The 14413-nt window shown below is 50.5% G+C and overlaps 1 protein-coding gene across 1 annotated transcript in view; it reads right to left on the bottom strand.

Moving 5' to 3' along the window:
- The window catches only part of SLC18A1 (solute carrier family 18 member A1), a 118157-nt gene that overhangs the window by 57624 nt on the left and 46120 nt on the right, over window positions 1–14413 (bottom strand). The window contains exons 5-9 of the mRNA XM_075343061.1: window positions 12766–12849; window positions 2451–2543; window positions 2257–2346; window positions 182–225; window positions 20–80 (exon numbers count right to left, since the gene is read on the bottom strand). Coding sequence (XP_075199176.1) covers window positions 20–80; window positions 182–225; window positions 2257–2346; window positions 2451–2543; window positions 12766–12849 — 372 coding nt within the window. The remainder of the gene's footprint in view (window positions 1–19; window positions 81–181; window positions 226–2256; window positions 2347–2450; window positions 2544–12765; window positions 12850–14413) is intronic.

Raw genomic sequence — 14413 nt, 5'->3', positions numbered from 1 at the left:
CCAATGTGCACCACAATACCTGAAGCCACCAGGATGTAAGGATCGGAGAGAAGTGCTGTGTAGGGTGTCGGTGTTATACTCTATGGAAGAACGATACCATGAATTCGACTTATATCAACTTATATCTAGTCACTATGTTTTCTTTTATAATTTTTTTCTTAAAACAAAAAGTTTTACTCACCCCTGGAGTAAACTTGGAAGGCCGGAGAATGCAGAGCTGAAGGACTGTGGACCAAGGAAGAGTAAGAGTATACTGGTGACATATCATGACTCTAACTCTTTCTACCATCATCAGAAATAATTAACGGGCTTTCCAGATTGGTCATTCACACAATCTGAGATGTCCTCTGGGCAGGTTCTGGAAAGGTACCGCACTCGTATGGAATATTGTGCTGACGACATCATGACATTTATTGCTAGATTTCATCATATTGGGTTGAAAAAGAACCTTCCCTCTGCTTCTTGAGGCCCAAACCACCGAAACATCACAACATCATATAGGAGAATCTGTTAGTAAGATCAACCACTGGCTACCCCTACACTGCACATGAGGGCATGCTAGTCTTTAAGATGTAAATCCATCAACATCTCATATGCAAATAAGGCGTTAAGTGCTCTGGGTGTGACAGAGCACTTCACAAGCCTATGGCTGCCTCGGTTGTTTCCTAGTTCACCACTAGCCTTTTAAGCTTGATTTCCTGGCCTGGCGCCTAACATCACACATGCTTTGAGCTATCGATCAACCTAAAGATGCTGCAGCTGAAGAGGCTCGGGAAGCGTCACACCTAGAGCACTTAATGATCAATTTGCATTAATTTTAAACACTGGATTTATCTGTAATGCAGCAACAGATAAAAGATACAAAGATGTCAATGCATTTAGCTTTCAAAAAGCTGCATGTGAATATATAGTATGAACTTGCTCTATAGGTTCCGTTCCCTTTTATGATTTATCTGGAATGCAGCAACAGATAGAAGACACAAAGTTGTCCATGGATTTATCTTTCAAAAAGCTGTATGTGCATGTATTGTGTTAACTTGCTCTATAGGCTCCCATTCATGATTTATCTGGAATGCAGCAACATATAAAAGACACAAAGATATTCATTTAGCTTTCAAAAAGCTGCATGTGTAGGTATGATGTTAACTTGCTCTATAGGCTCCCTTTCATGATTTATCTGGAATGCAGCAAGAGATAGAAGATACAAAGATGTCAATGGATTTAGCTTTCAGAAGGCATGTGAATATATGGTGTTAACTTGCTCTATAGCAGTGTTTCTCAACTCCAATCCTCAAGACCCACCAACAGATCATGTTTTCAAGTTTTCCTGAATATTAGACAGGGAATAATTCCATCACCTGTGCAACTTTAAGGAAATTCTGAACTTGATTGAGGAAAACCTAAAAACATGATTTGTTGGTGGGTCTTGAGCACTGGAGTTGAGAAACACTGCTCTATAGGTTCCCTTTCATAATTTATCTGGAATGCAGCATCACATAGACACAAAGATGTTGATTTAGCTTTCAAAAAGCTGCATGTGAAGGTATGGTTTTAACTTGCTCTATAGGCTCCCTTTCATGATTTATCTGGAATGCAGCAACGGATAGAAGATACAAAGATGTCCATGGATTTAGCTTTCAAAAAGCTGTATGTGCATGTATAGTGTTAACTTGCTCTATAGGTTCATGATTTATCTGGAATGCAGCAACAGATGGAAGATAGAAGACACAAAGATGTTGATGGATTTATCTTTCAAATAGTTGCATGTGCATGTATGGTGTTAACTTGCTCTATAGGATCACTTTCATGATTTATCTGGAGTGTAGCATCAGATAAAAGATACAAAGATGTCAATGGATTTAGCTTTCAAAATATTGCATGTATATATATGGATGATGTTAACTAGCTCTACAGGTTCCCTTTCAAAAGGTGGTAAGAAATGTAAAAAACCCTACTAGAGATTAATAGAGACAGATATGCTCAGCTACCTCTCCCCTGACGGACGTAGCTGAGCATGTGTGTCCCTATTAATCTCTAGTAGGGTTTTTTACATTTCTGACCACCTTTTGAAAGGGAACCTGTAGAGCAAGTTAACACCATCCATATATATACATGCAATATTTTGAAAGCTAAATCCATTGACATGCCATTTATGGCATGTCCATTTGATATAAATGTATGACTTGGGGCAATACCTTAAAAATTCTTCAATGCAAAGACTTCATACAGTAATATATTTTAGATCCTGTAAATTACCTCCATCTACCAGAGCCAAACCGGCCAGCACCAAGAATGGAGATGCTTTCCCGACAAATTCATACATGACCGACCCAAAGGGGGCGCCAGCTGCAAAGAGAGGGAGATTTGAGAGAAGGCTTTACAGAAGACAAACTAATATCTACAAGTTATAAAACAATCGGCTGATAATATTTTAAGATCACAGTACTTACCGAGCACGCCGGCTGCCAGGCCTCCCAGCGCAATGCCCATGGCCTGTCCCCTTTCATAGTCATCGGTGTACACGTTTGCCAGCATGCCCAAACCTGCAGATACATGCACTTAAGTCAATATAGGCAGAAAATGCTTGTGTGACGCCCTGGACCCCAGGGGTCACAGAATAACACCACATACACACACACACCCTCCCCTGGCGGGAACACCAGTCAAACAGAAACCCTTGTTGCCTCCTCCAGGGTCTGATGTCCACACCAGGTGGGGCGGAGCCAGGCGGTTGGCCCCACCCACCGAGGAGTTCACAGGTCTGGAGGCGGGAAAAGACAGTCAGATTGTGGTAGAGTGTGGAAGTGAGAGGACGAAAGTTTGTGTGTGTCTGGGTCGGAGCCCAGGCACAATCAGCAAGGTCGGCAGACGGTGGTGGCCATCTGCAGGCGTTAGTGGAAGTCTGCTGAACCGTAGGACCGGGTGTCGGGCAGTGGCCCGCCGGTACCGAACCGGGGAGCGGATTGAAGCTAAGCACCAAGGCAGGGTACTCAGACCCCAACTAGGCTCGGAAGCCGCCGTAACGGTCAAATTCTCTGATTGCGTTCTGGACCTCGGGTTCATTCCCACCCAAGTCCTGTCAGAAGGCAACAGCCCAACCCGTCCGGATAAGAGCCACCGCCAACGGCCAGAGATCCAAGGGCCAGCGCCTGTGGGCAAAACGGGCTCTCCCGACACGTACAAGCCGGGGAGCGGACCACCCGTGGGAATCCATAGGGGTCAAACACTTACATACAGGTGCAGGGAAAGACAGCCACCACCAACCCGTCCGGGGAGAGTGAAGATACTGCAGCCGTCTGCGGGCCCCGTCCATCCAGCCGTTTGGTTTACCAGAGACTCTGTTATTGACTACCTGAGTGAGTACACCAGTGCCATCCGGCACAGCTTCACCGTAATGCTGACCCCGCATCCGCACTGCCTCCCCGCATCGGCACCTGCACCCATCCCCTACTCACCAACCCCCAATCGGGGCCCCGGGACCAACAGCCGCTACCCACGGAGGGGCCAACACCTCAGCTGCTCCCCGCCATCGCTCCCGGGAACCCCCGTCACCCCCGTCACCAGCAGCGGTGGTGCCCACCATCACCACAACCCCATGGGTGTCGTCACAACCGACATCCCACCACCAAACCTCCCCTTTTCACTCGTGGGCGAGGAGGCGCTGCTCGAGCCCCCGGGTCCGGCCCTGTGCTCGAGCCACCGAGGAGCAGAAGCACCGGACCCGAGCGCCAGCGAAACCCCCAGGCGAGCGGCGTTCCTCAAAAACCCCCTCTCCGCCTGCGACAGCTTGGCGCCACGAACAGGATCCTACCCATCTACTTACCAGTAGAAGTGCGCCTTGCAGTCCCTGCTGACGGTGTCCATCTGAAAAATCTGAAATTCCGCCATCTTGGGCGCGAGAAGTTCCCGCTCGAGCCGTCTTCCCCGAGCAGGGAAGGCGCGAAAAGTGAAGCCCCGCCCCCAGGAGAAGAGAGTGCCAGAGAGAACCAAGGGGGGGTCGGAGAGCGAGCGGTTCCCCATGTAACCGAAGGAATAAAGGGCAGGGACGCCAGGACTTTGCCATTCACCCGGTTCCTGGAAGCACAAGCGCAAGATGTCCGTCCCGTCCGGCAGCCCTGAGATCCCGGAGCCCGCGCCAGGAACAGCGGCATGGGTGGCGGCCCGGACAGCGCAGATGTGCTACCGCCTGCAGGCCCAAGTCCGATTCCGGATGGAGCGATGAGCGGCCGAAATGCAGGAGGTGGCGACGGCCATGCGGAATCGCGAGGTGGAGGCAGAACTGGACGAGTGGGCAAGCGATCCACGCCCCTGTGTCCCGGAGGGACCGGTCGCTGCGGCTGAGGGGCCCGGTCTGCACCCGTTCACCCTGCTGCCTCCCCAAATATCCGTATCGGTTGTCGCTACCCCGCCGATCGGTCCGCTGCCCTCAACACCGGCAGTGGAGTTCAACTCGCCCGCCCCAGAGGAAAAGCCTGTAGGCGCTGCCCGCGGACGACCTTACGAACCAACCGCATCGATCCCGTTGCCATGGAAGGTCCCCCAGGAGATGTCCGTCCGCGAGGAGAAGCCGCCAGTCCCAGAAGTGACCGCGCCTAGGAGAGTCCTGGCCCCGGCAGCCCGCCCGGCCGTGGAAGTAATGGAGGCCGCCAGCGGGAAGGCCCAGCAGGTGAGGCCCGCCGTCCCTGAAACCCACGCCTCGGCTGAGGCAGCGCCGGGTCGCCGCTGTAAGGTAGCATCCCAGGCCGCGTCACCGAGGGGCTTCCCAGAGAGGGGATCGGTCGTAGCCGGTACGGGGGAGATCCGGCAGGGCCCGACCCGCGCGCAGCAGGGGTAAGCAAACGCCCCCTTTTGGGATAGGCAGTTGAACCAGCCGGGCCGCGAGATTGCCGCCAGAGAGCAACGGAGAGCTGAAGTGCTGGCCCGCACAATCAAAGAGAAAGACAATCTCCGGAATGCTACATACCGGGTGCGGGGCCCGATCTACGAGGGCCAGGTCAGGTGGTTCGATCCCCGGAGGAATTACGGATTCATTTATGGGCCGGGCCTGGAGGCCGAAATCTTTGTAGCCCGCAGAGACGTAAATTCTCATCTTCCGACGGGCCACCCAGGCCATGACCTGCAACCGGGTGACCTGGTGACGTACAGCCGGCACTGCGGGGAGAGGGGCTGGTTCGCCCTTAATGTGAAGGAAATAGGAAGCTGCAGTGTCCCTGGGCGGCCCCAGTCCCCTCCCCCACCGCACAGTCCGGAGGTTGAGCTGGAGGAGGAGTACGATGACGGTGACCTCAAATAATCAGCCAAAAGTCCCCGTTGGGACCTACAGTGTGGTAGCCCATTGGCTATGAAGAGTTTGGCCCCCGTTGGGACCTTAAGCCCCATGTTTTTTTCCGTAAAAGCCCACATGAGAAACTACTTATGAACATGGCCGAGAACTAGCAGGCCACCCACGAACTTGTGAGTTTGTAAATAATTGTGGGCAGGAGTCCCGTTGACCGCCTCCAGAGAGGCAGGTTGGAGGAGGGACCCGCAGCAGAGCAGGCTGGGGTCCGGTTACCACCAGGACCGGTGACCATCCTCCGGGGTCAGGGGTCCCCCTGAACGTGGAGCCCCCTGAATGACAGCCGGGTGCGAGACACCGTACCCGTTCCCGCTTGGGCAACCTGAACCAGGTTCTGTTTTCTGGACTGGGGAAAAGGGGTGCTGCCCGCTTCTTAGGGGCAGCATCAAGGTTTAGGTTGTTTGGGTGGGGAAGCGAAAGAAATGGGACCCGTCCGTATTATTAAAAATGTTTTTATTAATGTTTGCAATGTTTAAGTGACATGCCTCCCGTAAGGCAATAAAACTGGTGGTGGACAGGCAGCCCGCGGACGGTCTGCGTTTTACCAAGGGGGAGTGTGACACCCTGGACCCCAAGGGTCACAGAATAACATCATACACACACACCCCCTCCCCTGTTCAGGAACACCAGTCAAACAGAAACCCTTGTTGCCTCCTCCAGGGTCTGATGTCCACACCAGGTGGGGCGGAGCCAGGCGGTTGGCCCCACCCGCCGAGGAGTTCACAGGCCTGGAGGTGGGAAAAGACAGGCAGATTGTGGTAGAGTGTGGAAGTGAGAGGAGGAAAGTCTGTGTGTCTGGGTCGTAGCCCAGGCACAATCAGCAAGGTCGGCAGACGGTGGTGGCCATCTGCAGGCGTTAGTGGAAGTCTGCGGAACCGTAGGACCGGGGTCGGGCGGTGGCCCGCCGGTACCGAACCGGGGAGCGGATTGAAGATAAGCACCAAGGCAGGGTACTCAGACCTCAACTAGGCTCGGAAGCCGCCATAACGGTCAAATTCTCTGATTGCGGTCTGGACCTCAGGGGTTCATTCCCACCCAAGTCCCGTCAGAAGGCAACAGCCCAACCCGTCCGGATAAGAGCCACCGCCAAAGGCCAGAGATCCAAGGGCCAGCGCCTGCGGGCAAAACGGGCTCTCTCGACACGTACAAGCCGGGGAGCGGACCACCCGTGGGAATCCATAGGGGTCAAACACTTACATACAGGTGCAGGGAAAGACAGCCACCACCAAACCGTCTGGGGAGATTGAAGATACCGCAGCCGCCTGCGGGCCCTGTCCATCCAGCCGTTTGGTTTACCAGAGACTCTGTTATTGACTACCTGAGTGAGTACACCAGTGCCATCCGGCACAGCGCTGCACCATAATGCTGACCCCGCATCCGCGCTGCCTCCCCGCATCGGCACCTGCACCCATCCCCTACTCACCAACCCCCAACCGGGGCCCCGGGACCAACATCCGCTACCCACGGAGGGGTCAACACCTTAGCTGCTCCCTGCCATCGCTCCCGGGAACCCCCGTCACCAGCAGCGGTGGTGCCCACCATCACCACAACCCCATGGGTGGCGTCACAACCGACATCCCACCACCAAACCTCCCCTTTTCACTCATGCGCGAGGAGGCGCTGCTCGAGCCCCCGGGTCCGGCCCCGTGCTCGAGCCACCGAGGAGCAGAAGCACCGGACCCGAGCGCCAGCGAAACCCCCAGGCGAGCGGCATTCCCCAAAAACCCACTCTCCGCCCGCGACACTTGCACCAAATCTTCCACCTTTAAAAGTTAAGTAAAAGGGGTCATTTTTATTTGACGCTAAGCCAGAAGCCTAACTTCACCTAGCCCTTTGTACGCAGCCACACAAAAATATTGCTCCTAGTGAAGTCCATTATTGTTCGCACTCAGTACGGTACCACTTTCATAACTCCCAAAATACCCCTCACATATTGTTTGATGACCCCCATATGTTATCATGCCACTGAGATTTCAAAAACGGAAAATGTATTTTTTGCCCTAGAGGGGAATTAGTGATGAAATATGCAAAAAACCTTATGGCTGTGGGTCCACCACCTATCTTGAGAATGAAGGTGCTGCAACACTGATTCAGCGCTGCACAGAGGGCATCCCATGTCCCCTGCTGAGGTTATAAAATGCCTTTTAAAAGAGTTTTCCAGAACTGAAACAGTAATGGACTTTTCTGTTGGCCATCAATGTTTGACCCATAGGGTTTCGACCCCCTACAGGACTCCAAATGGTCACCATATTGAAGGGGCCACTGTCAACACAGTGACTTTTCTGTGTGTGCAACTCAATCTAATTCAGGGGTAATCTCTTCCATAATGTCCATGCATATGTAGTAGAGTGGACTGTGGCCTGCAACCCCCAGGAGACGTTTTGGCTGGTACAAGAATGTGTAATGTGTATACTATGTATACTAAGATGTGCAAATCCCTTATAGGTGTGGCTATGGCACAGTACTGTCAGCTACTATTAGGTGCCACTGGTCTTGGGCTCCCTAGTTGGAAGGGGAGGCTTGGGCATGAATCTTAGTGGCAGGACTGAAAGGGTTAGCTATGAAGAACCCGCCCCACAATGAAGGGGATATAGTGTGAAGCCTTTCCTGGTTTAGGAAGGAAGAGTCAGTGAAGAGTAATGAAGTAGAGAGTGGAGAGTGTAGTGTGGAGAGGAAGTAACAGGCAGAAGAGTGAGCAGGAGGAGGAAATCCAGGGGACCAAAATACAGGCCGCAGCAGAAGTGACTAGAGGGACCAGAGATAGCGCCCTCCCCACAAGCAGGCTATTGTGAACAGCGTGGACAGTCAGCGGAGTCGGTGTTGAATGACATGGCCACTGACACTCCGGGAACACAACTCTAGGTGTTATCCCGTGAAAATAGTGTAGCCATTTAGGGGACAGCACAGCGCCAAGAGCAAAGAGCCAAACCTTCATTTTCCTTGGTAGCCGGTGGGATTCTGACTGTAGCCGTAATGGAAAAGCTGAAATGTACTGATATGACAATGTCTGATGAGAAGTTGAGTGTAAAGGCCGCTTTACAAGCAGCGACATCGCTAACTAGATAACGCTGGGGTCACGGAATTCGTGACGCACATCCGGCCTCATTAGCAACGTCGTTGCGTGTGACACTTACCAGCGACCGCTAACGATCCGAAAAGTGCCCAAAATATTTGGTTGTTGACACGTCGTTCGTTTCCCAAAAATTGTTGCTCGTTTGGGACGCAGGTAGTTCTTCGTTCCTGAGGCAGCCACATCGCTATGTGTGACACCCCGGGAATGACGAACAACAGCATGCCTGTGTCCTCCGGCAACAAGGTGGGAGTGTCGTTCATTCGGCTGCTCTCCGCCCCTCCGCTTCTATTGGTGACCCGCTGTGTGACGTCGCTGTGACGCCGCACGAACCTCCCCCTTAAAAAAGAGGTTGTTCGCCGGCCACAGCGACGTCGTTAGGAAGGTAAGTTGGTGTGATGCGTACCGGCGATATTGTTCGCCACGGGCAGCGATTTGCCCGTGACGCACAAATGACGGGGGCCGGTGCGATCGCTAGCGATGTCGCAGAGTGTAAAGCGGACTTTAACCTTCTTGTAAGAGAAGTGAGGCGGTGTTTGGAACCTGTTGCCATTCTTAACTGGTGTGAAGTCGTCTCTAGTAACCCTGCACACAGAACCGTATAACTGTGAACTAGACTCTAAAAAGTCAGCTTGCAGTCTACTCCACTTTCCACTCAATTGCCAGTGTCTGTAGCATGCCGGGACGGATTGATAAATAGACTATTGGGTAATATCAGATGGCAGATATGGCGGATGTATAGTCATATGTCTATATGTCCTTACAGTCGTTAGTTGTACAACTACATGGTTAGAATACATAGTGGCCAATACAAAACGTTTTTGACATTATTGTACTTTTTTGCAGGTGTACAAGTCATACCAGAAATACTCCTCCAGCTCTACACCTAGTGATACAGGGGAAGTAGTGAATCAGTGCAGTCCGTAATACAATGAGCCGTGCTAATCATATTCCGAGATGACTGCGGCGCAAACATCAGGGGAAGTCATTAATCGACTAATTCCCCACAGGAGAAGCAGCAGGTAGCAAACAACAATATAATTTACTTATATGTAAGGGAACCCACATCTGCAATACAGCGGCCACACACCACATCTGCAATATAGTGGGTGCGCACCACATCTACATTACAGCGGCCGCGCACCACATCTACATTACAGCGGCCGCGCACCACATCTGCAATACAGCAGCCGCGCACCACATCTACAATACAGCGGCCGCGCACCACATCTGCAATATAGCAGCCGCGCACCACATCTACAATACAGCAGCCGCGCACCACATCTACATTACAGCGGCCGCGCACCACATCTGCAATATAGCAGCCGCGCACCACATCTGCAATATAGCAGCCGCGCACCACATCTGCAATACAGCAGCCGCGCACCACATCTACAATACATAAAAACAAAAAAGTGAGCCAGAGTATGAGATGGTATACATGGAACTTGTGAGACCATGTTCACACTGGCCATGAGACAAAACATAGGGTACTTAGTAAACACTGTTTTTGATCAAAAAAAGCATAAAGCTATCCCACCAAACGTCAAGGTGTACCCAGTTGGGATAGTACATACACTCTCTAATATTAAAACCTTACCATGGGTCTAAAATAGGCCTCGATGTGGCTAAGGGCTGAGAGTGACCGGGTCCCAACAGGACACACACAGTCAGGGGGATTCACAGAATGAAATGTCCAGCTCACTGAGAAGGGACTGAGAAGGGGGACACTCCCTGTTTGTACTGAATACAAAAAAACTACATAAAAACAAAAAAAGTGAGCCAGAGTATGAGATGGTATACATGGAACTTGTGAGACCATGTTCACACTGGCCATGAGACAAAGAGAAACCAAGGAAAAAATTGTGAAAACATCTACAATACAGCGGCCGCGCACCACATCTACAATACAGCGGCCGCGCACCACATCTGCAATACAGCAGCCGCGCACCACATCTGCAATACAGCAGCCGCGCACCATATCTACAATACAGCAGCCGCGCACGACATCTACAATACAGCGGCTGCGCACCATATCTGCAATACAGCGGCCGCGCACCACATCTGCAATACAGCGGCCGCGCACCACATTTACAATACAGCGGCCGCGCACCACATCTGCAATACAGCAGCCGCGCACGACATCTACAATACAGCTGCCGCACACCACATCTGCAATACAGCGGCGCGCACCACATCTACAATACAGAGGCCACACACCACATCTACAATACAGAGGCCACACACCACATCTACAATACAGCGACCACACACTACATCTGCAATACAGTGGCTGCGCACGACATCTGCAATACAGTGGCCACGCACCACATCTGCAATACAGCGGCCATACACCACATCTGCAATACAGCGGCCGCGCACCACATCTACCATACAGAGGCCACACACCACATCTACCATACAGAGGCCACACACCACATCTGCAATACAGCGACCACACACCACATCTACAATACAGCGACCACACACCACATCTACAATACAGAGGCCACACACCACATCTACCATACAGAGGCCACACACCACATCTACAATACAGCGGCCACACACCACATCTGTAATGCAGTGGCTGCGCACCACATCTGCAATACAGTGGCCGCGCACCACATCTGCAATACAGCAGCCGCGCACCACATCTACAATACAGCTGCCATACACCTCAGCTACAATACAGCGGCCACACACCACATCTACAATACAGCGGCAACACCACATCTACAATACAGCGGCCACACACTACATCTGCAATGCAGTGGCCGCGCACCACATCTGCAATACAGCAGCCGCGCACCACATCTACAATACAGCGGCCACACACCTCAGATACAATACAGCGGCCACACACCTCAGATACAATACAGCGGCCACACACCTCAGATACAATACAGCGGCCACACACTACATCTGCAATGCAGTGACCGCGCACCACATCTGCAATACAGCAGCCGCGCACCACATCTACAATACAGAGGCCTCACACCTCAGATACAATACAGCGGCCACACACCTCAGATACAATACAGCGGCCACACACTACATCTGCAATGCAGTGGCCGCGCACCACATCTGCAATACAGTGGCCGCGCACCACATCTGCAATACAGTGGCCGCGCACCAGATCTGCAATGCAGCGGCCGCCCACCATATCTACAAACCTGAGCATCTTGCACAAGATCATGCAGCTGTGTGGGTGGGGAGTCCGGCTGTCAGACAAAGCCAGACTCCCCATAGAAAAAATAAACATAGTTTACTATCATGTTTACCTTCTCACTCTTAAGGCCCCGTCACACATAACGAGATCGCTAACGAGATCATTGCTGAGTCACGGTTTCTGTGACGCAGTAGCGATCCCGTTAGCGATCTCGTTATGTGTGACACCTACCAGCGATCAGGCCCCTGCTGTGAGATCGCTAGTCGTTGCCGAATGGTCCGGACCATTTTCTTCAAAGGCGATGTCCTGCTGGGCAGGAGGCATCGCTATGTTTGACACTGTGTGACAGGGTCCCGATGACAGCAGAGATCGTTATACAGGTCGCTACTGTGACCTGTATCATTACTGAGTCGTTGGTAAAGTCTGACTGTGTGACATCTCACCAGCGACTTAGCAGCTATCCTTATCAGGTAGTATCGTTGTTGGGATCGCTGGTAAGTCGTTGTGTGTGACTGGGCCTTTAAGGCATACATAGCACTGTGATTGTGCTTCCTCCTCCAGATCTAGTGACTATATGATCATTGGGTCTAGGATGGGAAGAGGAGCCGCTAGATCCTAGGAGACCCAGTAAGCTCTGCAATACACCCAGGAGGCTAAAATTCCCCTGTAACTGGGGATAATACAATAGCCTCAGTTACAGGGGAAATCAGCAAAAAAAAAATGCATTGGTATGTTAAAATCTCCCTCAAAGGTTTTTTAAGGATGTATAAAATACATAAAATAAAGCATGAAAAAATAAAACAAACAAAAAGGACACACTGCCAATCTAAATGAGAAAAATATGTTCAATATATAAAAATAAAATATTTATAGCAGACCTATGTGTTCATAAAAAATAGACATGCATTTTCTATTTTTATTTACATTTATCTCCCTTATAAAAAATAATAATACAAAAATGACAAGTTAATCAAATTATCACCTTTGTATCTGATCCGATCCCACCGATGTGAACCCACCAGATCAGGTGATTTGTGCCCCCAACCTCCCTCTTTTCTCATAATAACCATCACTCATCCATCCAATCAGCCATTCTCTTCACCACAATAAAAATACTTTGATGAGCAGATTATAAAAGGATTATTAGGATACGGATCAACAAACTAATAATGAATATACTTTTACCTGCAACAGTAGAAAATGAGGATCCAACTCCCTGCAGAGACCTCGCGAAGAACAAAAGTCCATAAGAGCGAGAGAAGGCGAAAACTGCAGGAAGACCGAAGAGGAGAGAAGAATTTTTAAGAAGAGCACACGATAATATAGAATGGTGCTGCATGTTGCCTTGTGGCAAATTATTAGAAAAACAAGGTCTGCTTTTTTATTTTGAAATAGCGCCACTCCTGTGCATAGGTTGTGCCTGGTATTGCAGCGTTACCGTTGAGCTGTGGGCAGGTGTGGCATTATCTCTGGAAATAAGTCACATTTTATAATCCTGGGTAACCCAAAATAAAAATTTACCTTCATATTTTCCACAAAGTAACTGGTTACCCAGAGGTCCCAACATTCGATAGCACTTGGCTATCTTCAATGGCCCCAGGTACAATTAGTGAAGCAGAAGCGCGCATGCCTATTCACATGAGGGCCCCTTTTTCGGGATCGGTGAGGGTCCCAGAAATCTGTAAGTTATTACCAGTCCTGTGATATATTGCTATCTGATAAGTTATTGATTCTGCACCTATCTCCATTGATCCTTTATGAACCAGTGGCTTTTGGGATGTTCCACCAAAGGTGTATGTGTAAGTTGTGGTCTTTTCCCATTTATTTTGCACTTTCCATCTTTGTACAGCTAAGAATATCAGCAATAGATACTTTTGTGCCAGACACATCATCAGTCTTCGAGGAATTCTTCACTTTAAACAATGTCTTTGTATGAGAAAGATATGTCAAGGTGACTATGGGATAGCGGGGAAGCAGGGCTTTTAAGCTAGGAGGCCACATGCTATCTCTATTCTTCAAGATATTCCTAATGGTTGAGAGGCCTGAGTCTCCTTCCTGACCCTGCTTCTGTCTAGTCCTGATCTAATTCCCCCTCTCCTTCCCTCAGGGAGGGATGGGACAGGAGTGTATTGAAACCACAAAAAAAGACAGAGAGAAAAAAACAAAACTCTGTAACACACCATGCACACACACTCAGGAGGAAAACAAGCGCAAGAAGGAAGTACAAAACAACAGAGGTACACTCCAAAACCGCACTAAGCAAAAATCACCACTGAACACAACTTTTAAAAAAGAGAGAGTCAGGGACACCACACCTCATAGACCAACACAGAATACACTATAGCTGGCATGGGTAGAAGAACTCTAACAGTATAAATAGGTGGAGAGGAGATGTGATGGGTCTCCCCACAACATGTGATTAAAGGAACAAAAAGACTAGCAGAGATTAAGGGGTACTTTGCACGCTGCGACATCACTTCTGCGATATCGTCGGGGTCAAATCGAAAGTGACGCACATCCGGCGCCAGTAACGACGTCACAACGCGTAAAGCCTAGATGCGCCGATAAACGATCGCAAAAGTGTCGTAAATCGATGATCTGAGTAGTGTCGGACATTTTCATAATGTCGCACCAATAGGAGATACGATGTTGTTCCTCGTTCCTGCGGCAGCACACATCGGTGTGTGTGAAGCCGCAGGAGCGAGGAACATCTCCTTACCTGCCTCCACCGGCTATGCGGAAGGAAGGAGGTGGGCGGGATGTTTACGTCCCGCTCATCTCCCCCTGCCATGTGACGTTGCTGTGACGCCGCACGACCCGCCCCCTTAGGAAG

This window comes from Anomaloglossus baeobatrachus, chromosome 4, assembly GCF_048569485.1.
Source record: "Anomaloglossus baeobatrachus isolate aAnoBae1 chromosome 4, aAnoBae1.hap1, whole genome shotgun sequence".
Lineage (NCBI taxonomy): Eukaryota > Metazoa > Chordata > Amphibia > Anura > Aromobatidae > Anomaloglossus > Anomaloglossus baeobatrachus.
The sequence above is the reverse complement of the archived record's forward strand: the minus strand, read 5'-3'. Positions and strand labels throughout refer to the sequence as shown.